The sequence below is a fragment of the Corvus moneduloides genome, chromosome 7 (assembly GCF_009650955.1).
Source record: "Corvus moneduloides isolate bCorMon1 chromosome 7, bCorMon1.pri, whole genome shotgun sequence".
Taxonomy (NCBI): domain Eukaryota; kingdom Metazoa; phylum Chordata; class Aves; order Passeriformes; family Corvidae; genus Corvus; species Corvus moneduloides.
The window spans coordinates 4,461,265-4,479,894 of NC_045482.1; the positions used below are offsets into that span (position 1 = coordinate 4,461,265).

Below are 18,630 nucleotides of genomic sequence, written 5' to 3' on the forward strand. Positions count from 1 at the left end.
TGTGTAGTTGCAGTGCTCAGGCAGTTCAGAGTTGTGATCAAGGTTTTCAGTATTGTAAAAATAAAAGCACACTTGAGTGCTTTTTGCAGGAAGCCTTCAACTTTGCAGGCAGATGTTGCTACAGCAACAAAATCAAATCAGGAATACCTATAACAGGGAAGTTCATTCTTCCCATTGAGTCATTCCCACCCAAATAGGAGAGTGTTTTAAATTCTTACCTTGTGGTATTGCCTCTTCTGGTCACCAGACAGGCTGTAGGTTGGTGAGAATAGTGTGAGGTTGTTCTACACATACGCATAGGGGCTTCTACTGCTCTTGGCCACATCTTTGCACTTGATTTTGACTCTCTACGCTTGAAGTGTGTAGAGTTCCTAATTTTGATACAAATGCTTCACGGGGAGTTGCAACCCCTATGCTGAATGATCACTGGTTTGTAAAGCTTTACTTAGGTTTCAGTTCTTGAGCAAAACCAGAAAATCTTGAAAGTATGAGGACAGAACTCTAGGTCTCCTTTGCATTAGCATGACTGCTGTCTTGAATGGAACGTCAGTTTGAAGAGAAATATTAATGTAACTTGAAACTCATATGTGTTAAAAATGTTAGAGAGTTCTTGAAATTGTAAAAAACAACACTCAATATATGCTTGAAGTCTTAACTTCATTTTGACATTTGTTTCCATGAGCAGAAGGGTAAACAAGAATGATAAACTCCCTTTTCTGACCTGACGCAGAAGTAGTCAACTAGCAAACAAAGCACATACACAATTTTCTGAAACAGCATACTAAAACATCTTGGTGTTTATAAAATTCTCTTAGAATTAGATAGCTAATGCTAATCAGTGTGTGAAATCTTGGCCTGTGCATGTGGAACATATTTAACATTTTGTATTTCCGTTCCTCATTATTCATGAAACTTCAGAGCTTCAGACAACAGAGAGGTATCCTCTTCAGGTAGCTGGTTGCTTGATCGTCAGCACATCAAGAAAAGAAGAAGAGACAGGACAAGACTCAGATCTGTCTCTATGAATAATGTGAGCACATCTGCCCGAACAAGGCCACTTCATAGTTTCCAGAAGAGGAAGCTCTACAGAATGCATGGTGCCTGTCGCTGGAATCAGCAGGTAGGCCCTTGCCTCTCTGTTTGGGAGAGAAAACCAAAGAGTCCAGCTGCTTGAGTCAGCATGTGTCTTGTCTGGTGTGCCAGAGGAATAGTGCATGCTGTGCTGGTTATTTGTTGCAGTCAGGAACCATAGAGTGTGTGCGGCATTGGTACTGGATGTGTCTGCAGTAGCTCAGAGTTAATGAGTTGAACATAAAAATGAAAGATAGGTCAGAGTCCTGCTTATCAAATCAGTTTGTTGTATGGCTGTCTTTAAAGTCCTTGTAGAATCTAAGAGACAACTTGAGAGTTCTTTGGGAGGCCTGACTGCTGAAGAGACAGGCTACAGTGTAAAGCGTCTGCCTCCTTGTTTTCAGAATATTTGTTTTAGCTACAGGAAAGTTTACACAGCTGGTGGCACATAGTTTTCTAGAAAATTGAATTGCAGTATCTTAATCTTGTTTCCATTTTTGCTGTCTCTGATTAATTATATTGCCTTTTTCATGACACTTTAAGAATGCTTTAATACTCTTAGAATTTTCTGCATTACAGAGGAATTAAAATGGAAAAAACCACATTGTTGTGCAGAGCAAGGCTATCGGCCTGCATCTGATTTTAATAGCATATTGCTGGTGAGAATATATAATGAGTTTGGCTGTGGTACTTAAAGAAACAGTCTAATTTGGGAGCAGAGACAGTATGAATTCATTCTTCAGAGCAGTGTTAATCCTAAGAGGTTTTAATTTCTTGATTTTACTTTGCCTTTTTAAAAGTAAGCGTAGTATTGAGGGAATCTCCATATCTCCTCAGCTAACTGTCTAGGATCTACTAAGTGTGCCCGTGGTCTGGGGAGCAACTTCCCGTGCAAGGATGTTCTGTACTGATTCAGCATTCTCTGCAAAATGGCAGAAGCGTCCTAGTTTTATAGCAAGATACTTTATTGGAAAACTGTCCAGTTTCTTACTAGTTTAAGTTCCTAGCTTCCCTGCAGTGGGGCTTAAAGACTTTGCAGCCTTCCTGGAAGGTTTGGGCCAGGGGGATGGGGGTGGAGAGTGAGTCTCGGAGCTCTATCTTCTCCTAGGTATGTAGCCTTTTCATCTTGCTTGCATTGACCAAGGAGACTGTTATGGACTTGGACTTAATGTTTCCCATTCAATCCTGTCACAGAGGTTGGAGGCCTTGTGCTGTGGCTGATGCCTCTAACTGCTTCTTGCAGCTATGGAGAGGGCTCCTTAGCGAGAGACTCCAGGACCTTCCCTTCCTTCTACTTAAACATGAAGGGTTTTCACTCCAGATGCAGTTTCTAAATAACAGGCCTTTCTGGAAGCCTCTGTCTTGCAGGCTCAAGTATTTCATATTTCTACAAGCACTGCCTATGTCCCTGTGTTCTGAGAAGTGGGCCAGACTTAGTGAAGTTCAGAGAATATCGGTAAAGGCTTATGATCAGAAACTCTGTTTCTGTAGCCTGACAGCAGGACTTCAAGACAGAATTTACATTTTTACCTTCAACCAGCCATAAAGCTAAGCAGATCTGCATGCTTGATAGTTTACCTTGACTTGTAGGCTGCAAAGAAAAATTTATAATTAACCTGTGGCTGCAGACTGCAAGAAAAAAGTATGGTTTTAAGTTACTAGTTAAGGCTTCAAGTATTGGAGCTGGTGCAACTGTGTGTCTGCTCCATGCTCTTGATATCTCTGGTGCTGGATTACCTTATACTAACCCAGCTTCAGTGCCTTTGTACCAAAAGTGCAGAGATGTCCCAAAGACAGTGGGGTAAAACATCCTTGTATGCTGTTTATGCTTACCGCAGCTCTCAGCTCAAAAGCCTTGTTTAGACTTTGCTTTTGAATGTCCTTTCCATGGAGAAGTTAACCAAAAGGCAATGTGGAGAACTACATCATGGGCTACAGAGAGATTCTGTAGCTCTTGTTCCTTGAGAAAACAAGAGATGATGGCAGCAATCAAGTTGTCAGCTTCGGTCTTTCTTCATGGAAGTGCCAAATTCAAGTTTTGCAAATTAAGGTAAAGCAGGGAACAAAGCCTCTCACACAGTGTTGATTGAAAACAGAGGATCAGGGATTCTGCTGGGGAAGTAAGTGACAAAATTAGACTGGACATTTCCAGCACATACTGACAATGAAGCCTAAGTGGGTATTGAGGTTTTGAATTAAGAGTCATCAGCCATGTATCGTTTCATTCAACAGATCTTAGAAATTCTAACAGGCCCTGTCACTTTCTTAGTCCTGCACTTGCTACACTTGGTTACCCAGCTGTTGATGAGATTCCTCATCCTGTAATGAAAGAGCACTGGCCATCAGCCCAGGCTGGCTTAGGCAGATGTCTAAGAGTAAGGATGCAAAATGGGGAATGGCTTCTGGGATTGATATCTAGTTTTCTCTGAAAATGCATTTATATTCCCCAGAGAAATCCAGCAAATTTCCTCTGGTTGTTCACAGAAAAAATAAGTAACCTCTTAGCACATGGAAAATAGTTGGATTTTTAATGTATTAGTGTGCCTTTTCTAGCAAGTGCCTCTCCCATATTTCCTCAGATTTGACATATTTATATAACCCCTGGTACCACAATCTGTGAGGACCCCCATTTCCTTAAGGTCACTGGCCTGAAAACAAGCTGGAAGTCTTGCAGCAGATGTGGAGATCAGATTCCAGCTTGCCAGAATCAGAGGAGAAAACTGAATCTTCTGAGTGTTGCAGCTCCTGGTGGTGCCTGGTTTGAACAGCCAGCAAGCAGTGCCTGGCAGTGCTGAGGGAATATGCTGCTCTGCAGAGTAATTTGAGCAAGATGGTGACTAAAGAACTATGACCAGAGAATCACAGCAAAATGCAGGCCTCTATGTGTGGAACATTAAGAAATGCTGGGATAGCTTTGAGGAATTTGCAGTTGGGTTTTCATTCTGAGGACTGGTTGTAGCCTTTATGCATCTGAACGGCATTCAGAGTGTCATCCCTCACATCTCTTCAGATTCATTTGAGAAGCTCATTGTGCCCCCTCACCCCCTTAACATCCATGTTAGGAAAAGTAAAGTATGAAACAGTGAACTGCTATGCAATCTGTCGGTTCATAAGGTCACTGGGAAGACAGCCACATTTTTTCTCTTATCTACTGCCATGCTACATACATTTACAATGAGGATTTATGACCTAGTAGCCTCTCATTGCCTGTGGAGAGATGCCCTATATTGTCCTCTACTTTGCTGTTTCTTTTCTGAAGAGGACTACACCTTCCCCTGCTCTGCTAGTTAAATAATGCTTACACAGGGTAGTATATAAAAGAAAATACAGAAGTCTGTGAAACTCTAGAAGACTTTCCAGACTGACAAGATAGACCACAGATAAATAAAACAGGATGCAAGGTGTTTGGTTTATGTGTCACCGTCCAATATCCTCAGGAACTTGAAACATCCTTTGGGGCCAAATCTGCTCATCCCCTCATTCAGAAGGACTAAGTACCACAAGATGATCCCTGAGTCATCATTTGGGTCTGGAATCTGTTTTGTATCTTTCTTCTTTGTCTAAATAGCTTGGTAAGAGCTTAGGCCATTTCTTGATTGTGAGTCATGCACAACAAACCCTTGGATTGCAGTCTGTGCTTCAGTCTAGAGGACATGACTGTAGTGGTGCATTTCTTCAGCATGATGTTCGAATGAGTGATAAAACTTGCATGCAGGACAGCACAAAGAAGTAAGCTGCAGGTGTGTCTAGTAGGAGAAGACAACGTTTGCAGCTGGGAGTTGGAAGTTTGAGAGTGCTGTGTTCAAAATGTTGCATCTGCCCCTCATTTGTGTTGTTACAGCTGGCAAGTCAAAATCTCTGGATCGTTGTCTCCTATAAAATGTGTGTAATGTAGTTTTAATGCTAAGAAAGAAGGTCAAAAGTATCTAAACATTAAAACTGAGAAAGTCTGTAAGTAGCAAATCGGTGTCAGGACTGTAAGACAGAAACACCTATTGAAACATTTCTCGGTGGTTGTTGCATTTGTACCTGCCTTCCTCCCCCACCCCAGATTGTCCAGTCTAATGCCTGGTGTTTCTGCAAATGCTTTTCCTATAGTGAGGAAAACTGTAGCTCTGTCTCCTGCTATTTTTTTGTCTGCACTTGAAGGAACTGAATTATCTGTGACATGCTAAAAGTTCTAAAAGCAGACAAGTGTCATACTAGTCAGAAACTCTCAGAGAGGTCTTTGCTTAGCTGACATGCCCAGATGTTTTCTTTTTTGCTATTTTATCTGTGTGACTTGCTGCAGGATTTTTTTAATAACAAGGAGTTTGTTTTGCCAGTATATTTTATTATAAGTTTCTCATTTAACGTCCTACCAAATGATACTAGTTCCACTTTTTTTCAAGTCATGTTTTGCCAAGAGATGTCATTGAGGCTATGTAGACTTTTAATCTATAAAAACTTTATACAGCTCTAAATAAAGGTAAGAGACAATAGAGCAGTGAGATTGGAGTACTGTCAATTTTGCTCCTGTCTGGTTTTTTGCAGAGTTGTAGAGCATGGTGGTATTTTTTAATCTGAAAATTCTCATTGTATTTGTATCCCCACCTGCTGGAGAAAGAGTTGGTTGTGGGGACCGAGGCATGTGGTGAAAACAGTATTCAAATTTGCAAAGGTGCCAGCACCCTGAAAGTTGGGAATTGAGGTGCAAAAGCTTACATTTTGGACACCACAAGCAAACAGTTGGTATAATGTTGCCAACTCTTGCAGTTGCATATTGCCACATTTTCTTCTTTGCAGTCTCAACTTGGAGTTAAGTAAGAGCTGAAGAGTATCTGTTTTCATTTCGTGGTTTGAAAAAAAAAGGGGGGAAAAAAAGTGAGTGCTTGTCCAGAAGGCTCTGAAAGGAGACAGGAGAAAAGTATTTAAATTCAAGGGTATGAGCTTCTTATTTTCATTTAAATCTCATGCTGGTTCTATGATTTTTGTGTTCAGAAGCATTCCCAGTGCGTGCCTAGTACCTGTGGTATTCTTTGTTGACACCACTTGATAAATACAAGTGGGTCTTCCCCCAGTCTTGTTAATTTTCAGGTTTTTGGAAAGAATGTGTATATATTTTTACTTACATATATATATATATATATGCACACACATATAATTTGTATTATATCCATGCATAGCCTTTATCTTACTTGCTAAATGTCTGCTATTTGCTAGGGGTCTGTACCTGGGAGGAAAGAAGTTGCATTGACCAGAGTCTACTGGTTGTCATCCTCTTCTTTGGTAACCCTAGATACTGGCTCCATCACCTGCTTCAGCATAGTTTCCTGGCATTGCTGACTTTTGAAAAAACATTGTTTGGTTGCCAAGTCTCCTGCAAACTGGTTCAATGCAAGTGGTGTGGTACCTCTGTGGATATGTCAGTCTTGTGGTCTGGGGAGGAGAATCCCGTGGTTACCAAGTTTGTAAGTGAAAATAGTAGTTGATGAAATTGCTACTTTAACCCTGAAGTTAAAAATTAAGGCCTTCTGTTAGTTAAAAATCAATGAGACCTGAGTGGGAAAAGAAGTTCTCATATGCATTCAGCTATTCTGAATATATGACAAGGCTTTTGTCTACGAGGGAGGGAGGCAGGAAGGAAGGATGGACACATCTAGCTTGCAATTCTGTGATACTTCCAGCAGAACTAGATCCATCCTCTCTGAGGTTTGTGGCAAGCCGGTAAGCCTGTGAATTCTTTTTTCTTCAGAATGAAAAACCTTCATGCTTTCCACAGTCTTACACCTTTAGCTTAGTGACATTTCTGTAGTGTTTTACTGATCACATCTACTCTTAATTTCTGCATGGTGTTTTTGAGAAGATATCCCTGTGGATTAACATATCTTTCTTTCTTTTGGTTTAACTGGTCAAAGATTGAGCACTAACCTTGATTTTTCAATTGATTTTCTAGTTGAACAAAACATCTTTGTTTCAGGATGTAGAAGACAGCATGCACTTCTACAGAGCAGGTGAAAGTCCCGTTGGCTTATTGCAGGATTAAAGAAACTAAACTCCATGTATACTTAGGAGAGGTGGGTGATCTCCAAGAACAGTAGCAGCTATCACTCCTTGTAGGACACTGAGCAGAAAATCTGAATTTGGGACAACATGGATGTGAGTAAGTTTTCATTAGTGTTTTATGAAACTCCACATTCTCTTCCTGGAAAAAAATTGGTCTCTGCCATAGGTTCTGCCACTTCATTTTTATTGACAGCTTTAGAGGGGCCAGAGACAGATGAATTTGTTTACGTCCTGGGGCAGCTTGCATGCGTGTACCTGACGTGCATGGGAAAGGTCTGTCCATTTGACTGCTAGAAAAAAACTTCATCTGGAAGGGAGGGTCTGACACACGGCAGGGGTGTGTGTGCAAGCACCATCTGTTGTGCACCTTCCCATGTAGGGATGTCGTAGATGCTTTGCACACCTTCTCTCCCACTACTTGGTAATAAGAAAGTCTTGGGGGCTTTCAGATTAACTTTTCACTGTCTGTGTATTGTGTGTTGCCCAAAAGCACTCTGCACTTAAGACCTGCACATTTACCTTGTGAAACACAAGGTTTCATGGAACTGTATGTTCTGCCAGAGGGAAATAGCTCTGCTCTGAGCAGGTTGTTGAGTCCAGAAGAGGGAGGCCATGGAGAAGTGGGCTGTCCTAAAGGCAGATGCTAAAGCACTGAGGCAAGCAGGCTGCTCTATTAGTTGGATCTGTACCACAGGATTAAAAGTTGGTGTCTTTGGTGTTCAAAGGGGAGTTGTCAGCCACCCCACACAGAGGTTCTCTTGAATCCTATAATTAAATCTCTGCAGTATAGTTGGCTACCCATTTACTGAAGAACTTAATGAAGTTTTTAATATTGATGGAGATAACTCTTCTTTGATATTGCTAAAAACTTTTGAGAGTGTGTTTGTAGAGAGCATAAATGCATTTTTCCTTGCTTTTTTGGGCTTAATAAGAGTAATCACAAGCAGATGTGACAGGTATTCAGCACAGTGTATTTGAGTTAATTTAATTAACTTACTGGATTTGCACACAGTGGCATAATTGAACTGTGGCTCTCTGTACTGTTACACTTGGGCATGTTTCCAAAAATGTGTTACGATCCTGTTTAAACCCAGAAAAGCAAAGAAAGCTAAGTCTCTGTGCATAAACCGGGAAGAACTTAGAAGGTTCAAAATATTCCCAGAAACGAGATTAAAACCAAACGAGATTAAATGCTGATGCCAAAAAATTGATGTATTTTATTTAATAATAGAGAGGCAAAGAGAAAGAAAGAGAAAAGAAAGAAAGAAAGAAAGAGAGAAAGAAGCGTGCGTGGGGGGGTGAGGGGACAGGGAGAGGTGACAGGGGTTAGGTAGAAGTATATCACCCATCCGAAGGTCCCAACAATGTCTCATTGCTCCCCTCCATCTGCTCTGGTGGTGGTGAGGGTCCCCTGTCGCCGCCATGGCCATGCCGCCACACCACACACCGCCACACCACATGCCAAAGAGTACAGAATCCCGTGGATTAATGCACACTTTGGGCCAGGTGGGAACGCCCACGTGCCTCTCTTGCAGGGGCTAGCCTGACACTGTCCCTTGCAACACTGAGGGTCTGTTGCATCATCTCTGGTGCCCTGGTGCTGGGTCTGGGGACCCCTTTGAGAGGGGCCCCTGTGATGGGCCATGTCACCCCTTTCTGCTGTGGATAAGCTTTCCCCTCCCTGGGTGAGGGCCCCTCAGCTGAGCTCCTCTGCACACTGGAGGATGGGCAGTCACTGCACCTCTGACCAGAGGCTTTTCCAAGATACCCAAAGCCTCTCCTCCCTCCACCCTTTGGTGCAAGGAGTCTGTGTGAGCCTGGCAGCTGATAGTCCTGGGGCTGTGGTCTCCACCTTGGAGGTGTTAAGCCTGTGCTTTGTGAATGTCCCCAGCCCTGAGTTGTTACTTTATCTTATCTTCATCAGCGAGAGGTGTAAGGCCTCAGTCAGGGCCCCATTCGGGGTGCAGCAGTCTTCTCTGCAGCTTTTTTAATACAGTTTTAAAAGTCCTTTAAGAAAATGTTTAAGTCATAAACTATAATATTTCAATCACTGACAATCCACTCTGTGACTTAAACTGTTCTTCCAGTGTTTCTTCAGTTTGTGGGTTGCCCATGGTGGTGATATGTAGAGTGGTTAGTAAGAGAAAAGATAGAAGAAGAAGTGGTAATGCAAGTAATACAATAGTTATTCTAATCATCAAGAATGTAAATTCAATTGCAATCATTAATCCAATGCTTATTAGTAAGTGCCTCCCACCCTGTGAACTCAAAGATCAGTTTTCTTTATTGGATAGTGGGTGTGAGGGATTCCCCAACGTGGTATTTCTTGGATGTTGACTTAATGTGTTTTGAAATTGATCATAGAGTTACACAGCGGGTTTTAATTTTTAAATTCCTTGGGGGGGGGGGGGAGGGGAGGGGTATCCCACTATTAACCTGTATCAATCAGTCACGTTTCCAGGGGATCTTCAGCTCCAGTAATATAATTACACCCTGGAACAAATGTGAATATGTTTGTTGAAGATGTGTGCTTTTGCATACTTCGAGGCTGAAAAATAGGTTTTTTCCTTGATGCATTCACATACAGTTGGAAGAATTTCATTGGTGGTATTCTTGTTCCACTGGGTAAGTCTATGAAAAAATTAACTTTTATCATACCACAGCCACACAAAATATAAAAACATTTTCATACAAAAGATTTTCATGCAAACACATTTTTACATTAGGGCTATGTTCCATTTTTCAGGGGGTAAATTATAGCAATAATTTAATGTTGTAATTTAATTTTGTCACAAAACAGAAACTGTAATTTTGTTATTGGTGGGGTTAAAAAAAAAACAACAACAACAACAAAAAGAAATTAATTCTCCTTTAAATTTGGTTGTATAACTCTAAGGAACTTTTCTTCTTTTGAACTTTAGTAGCATGATTAAAAGAAGTGAGGTAGAATTAAAATGTTCTTGGATATAGGAAACTTAACAGTACATTAAAGATGTTTAAGTGGGTTTGAGAGTTGGTAGAAGATTGTTTTTTATTTTATCTTATAATCTGTTAGGATTCTTTAGTTCACTAATTGATAACTCTTGAAGAAAAGAGAAAAAAAATAGCCAAATTATAATGATTCCAAGGTAGAATTGGGAAAGTCAATACATATATGTATGATTTCATATATGTATATATTCTTGTACCAACTGTCAAAAAAAAATAAAATTATACATTCATAAGACTTCTTGCCACACTATCTTGGCAAAAGAACTCAAACTTAACAATATATAAAATAAAATCGATTTCCTTGCAATGCAAACACAAACAAATTACAAACATTAACAAATTAATTGACAAGGCAAGCAGTCAGGATGACAATTTAAAAGTTGCATTGGTTCTCACACAGCTCTATCTCATCTGTTGGTAGGTTCCTATAAAAGAAAAGTAAAAATTCGGCCTACTACAGACTGATACGAAAGAAAACAAAAACTTCTTGTAGTTATTACAAAGTCACAGAACTTTAAGTGAAGAGATAGTTATCACATCTGGCTGTGAATCTGCTGCCTGCAGTTTTGCTATTCCCAAATTCATTCTCTTTTTCTTCAATGCAGGGATGTTTGGAATTCCTAGAAAGAGAAAAGAAGCTACCCAGGCAAAAAAGTTGTTAATTGCATCAAATTATGCAATTTTGGTGTTCATCCAGTCTTTTTAGTGTTTTCACTGCATTTTATTGACTGGATTCCAATTTACTGGGTTTAAGGCCAAATTTTGATTTTTCAGTAGCCATACAGGTACAGTTTCGGTAGTAGTTTTCTGACCCTTGCCAGTTTTAATTCAAGGTCTACATGCTACTTTCGACCACATTTCAGAAAATGTTACAGGTTCAAAACCTCACAGTTTTTTCCCCTGTAAAATTCTCTCTCATTTGCATTTCAAAGCTTTCTTTGGACATGACAATCAAGTTCGGCAGCTTGGTGATGGCTCTGCCAGCAGCCTCTTTTAACTCTCGCCCTTCTAGCAGAGCAGAGAATTTAAACAACAATGACCACCTGGATGTTACAGAAACCATTTCAGTGCACAGACCATCCCCGCAGAAGTTGACCTGGCACTAAATTCATTCAACAAAGGAAACAAAGCTTGTGCACTATATTTTATGTAACGACAGAAGTCGGCGTGATCTTTCCCAGAGGGTGCCCAGCATAAAGCGAATTTTCAAAAGTCTCACTCCTTTCTCCAGGACTGCGCCTCTTAAACAAAACCAAATAAAGTTACAAACACTGGAACAGTCTCTCTCAAAGGACACCCCTTATAAAATATTTTCCAAGGTCCTACTCCTTACACCTCGAGAGCACCTAGTGTTTACCAAAGTTACAAGTTGCAAAGTTAAAAATCTCAGTTACAAGTCACAAAGTTACCTTCCAATTTCCAAGGTCTTTCACCTCGGGAGTACCAATTTCCCAGACCTTGGGCTTCAGGAGCACCATTTTAGCACAGGTACATGTGCAAACACACAAGCAAACAAAAGAGTAAGAGAGGGTAAGAAAGGTAGAGAGGTGTTAGGAAATGTAGAAAGGTACCTTGTTTTGTTTTTTTTTAAAATGATCAATCATAAGAATTAGCAATTCATTAATTTTTTGGAAACAACACTCTCATTTTAAGGGAATCCTGCCCGTGACGCCAATTAAAAATGTGTTACGATCCTGTTTAAACCCAGAAAAGCAAAGAAAGCTAAGTCTCTGTGCATAAACCGGGAAGAACTTAGAAGGTTCAAAATATTCCCAGAAACGAGATTAAAACCAAACGAGATTAAATGCTGATGCCAAAAAATTGATGTATTTTATTTAATAATAGAGAGGCAAAGAGAAAGAAAGAGAAAAGAAAGAAAGAAAGAAAGAGAGAAAGAAGCGTGCGTGGGGGGGTGAGGGGACAGGGAGAGGTGACAGGGGTTAGGTAGAAGTATATCACCCATCCGAAGGTCCCAACAATGTCTCATTGCTCCCCTCCATCTGCTCTGGTGGTGGTGAGGGTCCCCTGTCGCCGCCATGGCCATGCCGCCACACCACACACCGCCACACCACATGCCAAAGAGTACAGAATCCCGTGGATTAATGCACACTTTGGGCCAGGTGGGAACGCCCACGTGCCTCTCTTGCAGGGGCTAGCCTGACACTGTCCCTTGCAACACTGAGGGTCTGTTGCATCATCTCTGGTGCCCTGGTGCTGGGTCTGGGGACCCCTTTGAGAGGGGCCCCTGTGATGGGCCATGTCACCCCTTTCTGCTGTGGATAAGCTTTCCCCTCCCTGGGTGAGGGCCCCTCAGCTGAGCTCCTCTGCACACTGGAGGATGGGCAGTCACTGCACCTCTGACCAGAGGCTTTTCCAAGATACCCAAAGCCTCTCCTCCCTCCACCCTTTGGTGCAAGGGGTCTGTGTGAGCCTGGCAGCTGATAGTCCTGGGGCTGTGGTCTCCACCTTGGAGGTGTTAAGCCTGTGCTTTGTGAATGTCCCCAGCCCTGAGTTGTTACTTTATCTTATCTTCATCAGCGAGAGGTGTAAGGCCTCAGTCAGGGCCCCATTCGGGGTGCAGCAGTCTTCTCTGCAGCTTTTTTAATACAGTTTTAAAAGTCCTTTAAGAAAATGTTTAAGTCGTAAACTATAATATTTCAGTCTCTGACAAAATGTAGGAGTTTTAGTGATCAGTAGCTGAAGCCATGTATTTACTTCACAATTTTTTAACTGGGAGCACAAAACATTTTTCCTTTCAGTTATGGCTTGCTTCATAGACTCACACTTTTTTCTCTGCGGGAGGATGGGATGGTCAGTAGAGTTCAGCCTTCTGACCCTTCAAAACAGAGGCATGAGCCAATTGTGCTTTGTCTAATGCATAAGTCTGTCACAAGCAAGCACAAGAAGTGTTTTGAATATCAAAATTAATTGCTCTCTATGTTTTCTGTAACCCAGTAAAACAGTACTAAGGGGGAAAAATCCAAGTTCAAAATTCATAATACTCTAGAAAATTAGATTCTGTTGGTTGACACCATTCCGTTTCATAAGTTTAAACCAGAGCAGCTGTTTTAATTGAATATTTAAAACTTGCACACTCCTCACTTCCTTTTAAATACAGTGAATTCTCTCTAATACAATGAATTTTATGTAATATTATTCTTCATATCTGTTCGAGCTCAGGAAGCATGAGGTTTTGTATTTCAGTAATTAAGAAAAATGTTTCAGGAGATGTATGAGGTGTAGTATAGCAAGGGGAAAGGGGAAGACTGGTAAGAGTTTTGTAATCTCTCTTGCTTTCTGAAGGGTTGGCATCGTGGCTGGGTTTGCTGTAGAGGTCTGTCTCCTAAAAGGTGTGTGCCATGATGTTCCTGTGTCATTGCCATGGCTGAATGGATATATATGTAGGCTTGTTTTCAGTTGGATTTTGTTGGATTTTTTTGTTGCTATGTTAAAATTTCAATAATTGACTACTGTAAAAGGCAGTTGGTTTGTAGATTGTGTTCTATTTGGAATTGGAAGCAGGGAGAGTTTAGTTTTCCAGTAAACAATTCTTCCATTTTATTTCAATAAAAATTGAAGCACTTTCTTTGAGTAAAATGCTTTCATTCCAGTGCTAAGAGCTTCTGAAATTTTTTCATCAAGAGTTGATTAAGTCAATATTTCTGACAAACAACTTGATTTCACTAATTCAGCATTTTCCATTGGAAAACTACTCCACCAGAAATTTAAACCAGATCCAGTAGCTAGGAACACAGACACTGACAAATTTCTTAGCTTTTTTCCCTAATAGCTTCACAGGCATTTAAATAAAATTGCTCTTCCTTCTATGAATTCTGGATTTTCTTTTGGATTAAAAACTTGTATTAATGAAAGATTTCATTACTTAGGTGTGGATGCCAGAGCATTCAAGGCACAAATTCAGGCATTAGGTTTTGTAGTTCCCACCACAGGCAAGGTGAAGAAAAGAATTTTCCATTTACTGATATTGGCAAATGGATTTTAATATAGTTTCAAAATGGATTGTGACTGTGAGGCTGTTTGACCATGTATGCATGTTTTCGAGCAGGCTCAGCTTTAAGCTATAATCTAGATGTGTTTGGGGCTAAAGTGAATTAAAGCAAGGAAAAGGGAGTAAGGACTTGTAGTGAGTTTGGTTCAAAATATCCATTACTTACTTATTTTCCTTTTGTGAGATAAGAATTAGGAGAAAGCAAAGCAGGCACAAACCTTAAACAGTTGCAGTACAAAGAAATAGAATTAAAAGTAAAGAGAAATAACAAGAAATTAAAGCAAACCCCCTCCCCCTTTCCAGCACTTTCCTCCTTTTACCCAACTCACACAAAGGGTATCAGAACATGAGATTTTAGTTAGTGTTGCAGTTCTTGATAAGTCTCTTTCATATGCTTAAGCAAAAAAGGGTTTTCTTCAGCTGCACCTGGTTACCAAACTGCCACCAACAGCAGACCCGCCCAGAAAGAAACAATCCGCTGTGGTGTTAAGACGTCTCTTCCATGAAAATCTCACAGTCCCTTCACACTGCCAAACACAGGCTATCACATGGGGTTATTTATCTTTTTAAGGATGAGTTACTGTGGCCTGAACACAAAGGCTTTTTTTTTCGTCTCTAAAAAACCTCTCACCGCTTTTATGTAGCCTGGCATAGGCACTCGTCACGTGAATTTTTCATCCCCCCATGTACTTCAAATGGATTAAAGAGACAAACAGTTTGTGATATTACAGTTTCTTACCACGGCATGCAAGAAGGTTTTTAAGCTACGTGCGAGAATCGTGGCACCGCCCTCTTTTCTCCCATCGCCATGTTCAGCTTCGTCTCACGTGACTCACTTCTCTTTCTCTCTGACTGAAGCTGCCATGTTGAAGGGTGTTCTTGTTCTGGCTTTACGGTGGGGAAAGCCTCGCTCCCTGTGTGCTGCGGGCTGCGCGGTGTCCTCTTCAGTTCAGCGTGAGGTGTGCTGGCTGCAGACAGGAGGCTACGCCGGCTTTTGCTGGCTCTGCCGGCTCCACATGGAGAGGAGAGGGGCCCGCCGGTCCCAGGAAGCCGCGCCAGATGGATTTACCTGTGTGGCAGTCTATGGCTGGTTTTAGCTGCCTACAGCTCTGGGACAGTTCCCCCCGCCCCACTGACCCAGGGTCCGTGCCACAGCGTGGTAGGGGGGCAGGGGCCCCGGCCCAGCCCGGCAGGGCCCGGAGGCTCCGAGGCACCCCCACCTTCCAGCAGGCAAGCTCAAACGAAAGGAAATTCCTGCCTTTCCGTGCAGTTTAAATATGTAAATTGTGAGAAGCGTCATTAGTCTAAAAGACTGTCCATCAGCTCAGGTTCAACCCACTACAGGACTAAAGAGTTGGATGTCAGAATGTCTTGGTCTTATCTATATACTTTATAGGTAATTTTACTCGTTAGTTTTGGGGAATTTCTTTTTAAAGAATGAGTGAGAGATTTATTTACTGTAATGTGGATTCACTTCTGTAAAAAAAAAAAAGGACAGGCAGAAGAAGTGCTGTTGCAGCTTAAAGAGTAGAGATTTAGTAAGTTACTTCATTTCTAAAACCCAAATATCAAGAGGAAATATGCTTTTGTGCATTTTTGAAAAGCAAGCCCTTAGTGCATTGAGGTAGAGCAACTACCTAAAAGCTCTTTAAGCTTTAATGTAGTGATCCATATAATGGGAAACATTAAGTTTGCTTTAGCATTTATCCCTCTAGTAATTCCAAACACAGGACTCAGTTCTGCCAACACTTTGTGGGTGTTTAAAGTTTAACAGATGAAAAGTCTCATGTGTCTGTCACAGGAAAATAACATTAATTTGAAGGAGTCCTGGGCTAGAAAAGAAATCTTTCCAAGCTAAGTTGAAAGTACTTGTGCATACACCTGTGGATGGAGATCAAGGTGGATTTAGGACTGTTAATGTTTTCCTGGAGAAAAAGAAGTTAAATACAAGAACCTCCCCCACCATCACTGTGTTCTCTGCTCTAGCATCATGACATGCTTACTTGATTTTAGTAGTTCCTGAGATAGAGTACCAACATAGGGAACTTACCAACTGAGAAGAAAGGAAGAGATAGAAAGGGGAACTTCTTAATGTAATGTTTTCTGAGATAATGTGGGTTGTGAATATTGATGCCATGTGACAGAAGGACTGCTTTCACTAAGTGGAGGGGATTTTATGTGGTAGATATAATCACTGCATCACTAATGCATGAATGGCAGTGCTAAAATGCTATTTCAGGCAGGAGAAAGAGTTTTCTTAGATTTGGAAAGCAGAAGTACAGAAAATACAAGTAATGTTCTTTGATAGTCTTACCTTTGATGCTACATGTTTACATAAAAAGTCACAAGAAAATGTCATATTAATTCTTACAGATTTTTACACTGGAACTGTTTGCCGGGGGATGATAAATGTGATTGTTGGCACAGTGATAGGCTTGAGACCCTTGAAGTACTCCAGTGTCCCTATGTCTCCCTTCCCATTTGCAGGATCTGTAGCATTTGGCAAAATATTAGAGACTTATAAAAGCCTTTAAAAATGTTAGTATCTTTGGGGTTACTACCACAAATATCCAATAAGAAAGTAGCTTATGCAACATTATTTCCCTGAAGTACTTTTTGTAGCATGTTCTGAAGCACAGACTACTATTTGCTGCTGTCTTGTATCATCACATTCAATTCTTTCCTTCAGTCTTCCAGAGCTCAGTCTATGGCATGGACTCTGCTGCTTATTCCTGTCCATTTTCACCCTGCCTTTTGCCTCAGTCCTGCTACTTCACATCTACCAGTTCTGTGCCATCCATCCTTTTACCTTCCATACTTTAACAAGCCTTGCAGCCAAGCAGCTAAATTAATCTTTCTTTTCACCTCTCCTCTTTCTAGTAATTCCTGTTCACTACCTATTAATCAATTCTTAATGCATCCCTCTCCATGTTTATTGCTGTGTATCTTGTTTTGTTGCTTATCTGATGTTTAAATTATAACAAGGAAAAGACTTTACCTTTTTGGTTTGTGGAAGTACACACTATGCTCAAAATGTTCAGTATAGTTTCTTGCATTAAAATGTGTGAGCTCAAGATGTCTAGAGATACTAAGAATCTTACTACGGGGATAAATGAACAAGACTTCTCTATTTAGTCTGGTGTTAGGTTTGTTTCTGTATTTGTATCATGCCTGTTATCCTGGAATCAAATTTTAAGGGGTGTTAGTTTGTCATTAGATAGAGCAAAATAATGATTGGAAACAGTTAGATTTTATCTGAAAGCTCTGACAGCTGTTTCCTGGTCCTAATTGAAGGAGCAGTTTGTATCCTTTGTATTGTGCACTGTTGTCCGTAAGAAGTGAAGTAAGTCATATTTAGACTATCAGAAGATTGTTGGAATATTCTTCCCGTTCACATATTAAAGAGTGTCGCTCACTGAGTTGTTGGTTTGTTAGGTTTTTTTCCTCTTCTGGTCTAATTTGAAGGACGTGAGTAAAGGAAAAGTTAACCTTTATTTCTGTGTATTCTTGCAGACTTTGCCATCTAGAGATACCTCCTTTCCGTATAAAACTCAGTTGCCATATGTGGTGCCAGCCTCCACTTTCAGCAGCAGTGAGTACAGCACAGAATCTAAAATCCTAGATTATGTGCAAGAGCTGGACTCTTCCTTCCATCCAGTTTTATCCTTCCCTTCGGGTAAGTAGTGCCATGGCTCTTAACAGAGTGGTTGTGCTTGTGACAGCTATAGAGGTTATGGACTAACATGTCTTTTCAATGATTTTTAGGACTTAGTTCTCTTAACAGAAAACTTCACACTGACAAAATACGTGAGTTTAGACTGAATGAAAATCTTGACTTGACCCTGACTTTTGAAAAACACACCTTCTAGGTTTCCCATACCAGCAGTATGCATATAACCTTGAAAGACTGGTCAGAAAAAAGGTGTGCTTTGGGTGTTTCATGGTGTCTCTAATTCAGTCAGTGTTAGTTCTTTAGAGATGGTGCTTTTGCCAACACACCACCATACCATGGCTGCGTTGTTTTCATAAGTAACTTTCTTTCTGTTCAGGCCCTTTGGAGTAGGTCTAAAAATCTTTATTTAGGTTTTCTAATTATTTTTGTGATAGTCAGCCTTTTTGGTTATCTTTGAAGTTTTATGCTTTCTTGTCATCTGATTTTTTAGTCTTCTTGGACAGTAATGTAGATGATGTTGTCTGTGACTCAGCCCTAAAATTAGTGCAGGTGCAACTTGACAGTACTTGGTACTTGAAAATAACAGCCTAAATGCTGTTATCAGCAGAAGGGATTGAATTTTTGTGGGATTTTTTTTGTTTTAGGAAAAATCTATTTCCAGGTAATTACTGACCAGTACAGGAATTATGCTGTTCTGGGGGGCTTCTTTGCCACAAAATCATTCTGAAGATGAGGCTGGGACTGCCATGAAATTGTTTGAATCTTTAATCAAACCCACTGTCTTCTCAGAATGACAGTGTAGACACTTGCAGCCTCATATTGGGAAGTCAGGAATTAACTT

At 40.7% G+C, this 18,630-nt stretch overlaps 1 protein-coding gene across 9 annotated transcripts in view; it reads left to right on the forward strand.

The window, feature by feature from the left end:
- The window catches only part of KANSL1L (KAT8 regulatory NSL complex subunit 1 like), a 67,389-nt gene that overhangs the window by 32,735 nt on the left and 16,024 nt on the right, over positions 1–18,630 (forward strand). For all 9 annotated transcript variants that reach the window (XM_032115355.1, XM_032115357.1, XM_032115358.1 and 6 more), the window contains 2 exons: positions 919–1,120; positions 17,630–17,792. In XM_032115355.1, the coding sequence (XP_031971246.1) occupies positions 919–1,120; positions 17,630–17,792 (365 nt within the window). The remainder of the gene's footprint in view (positions 1–918; positions 1,121–17,629; positions 17,793–18,630) is intronic.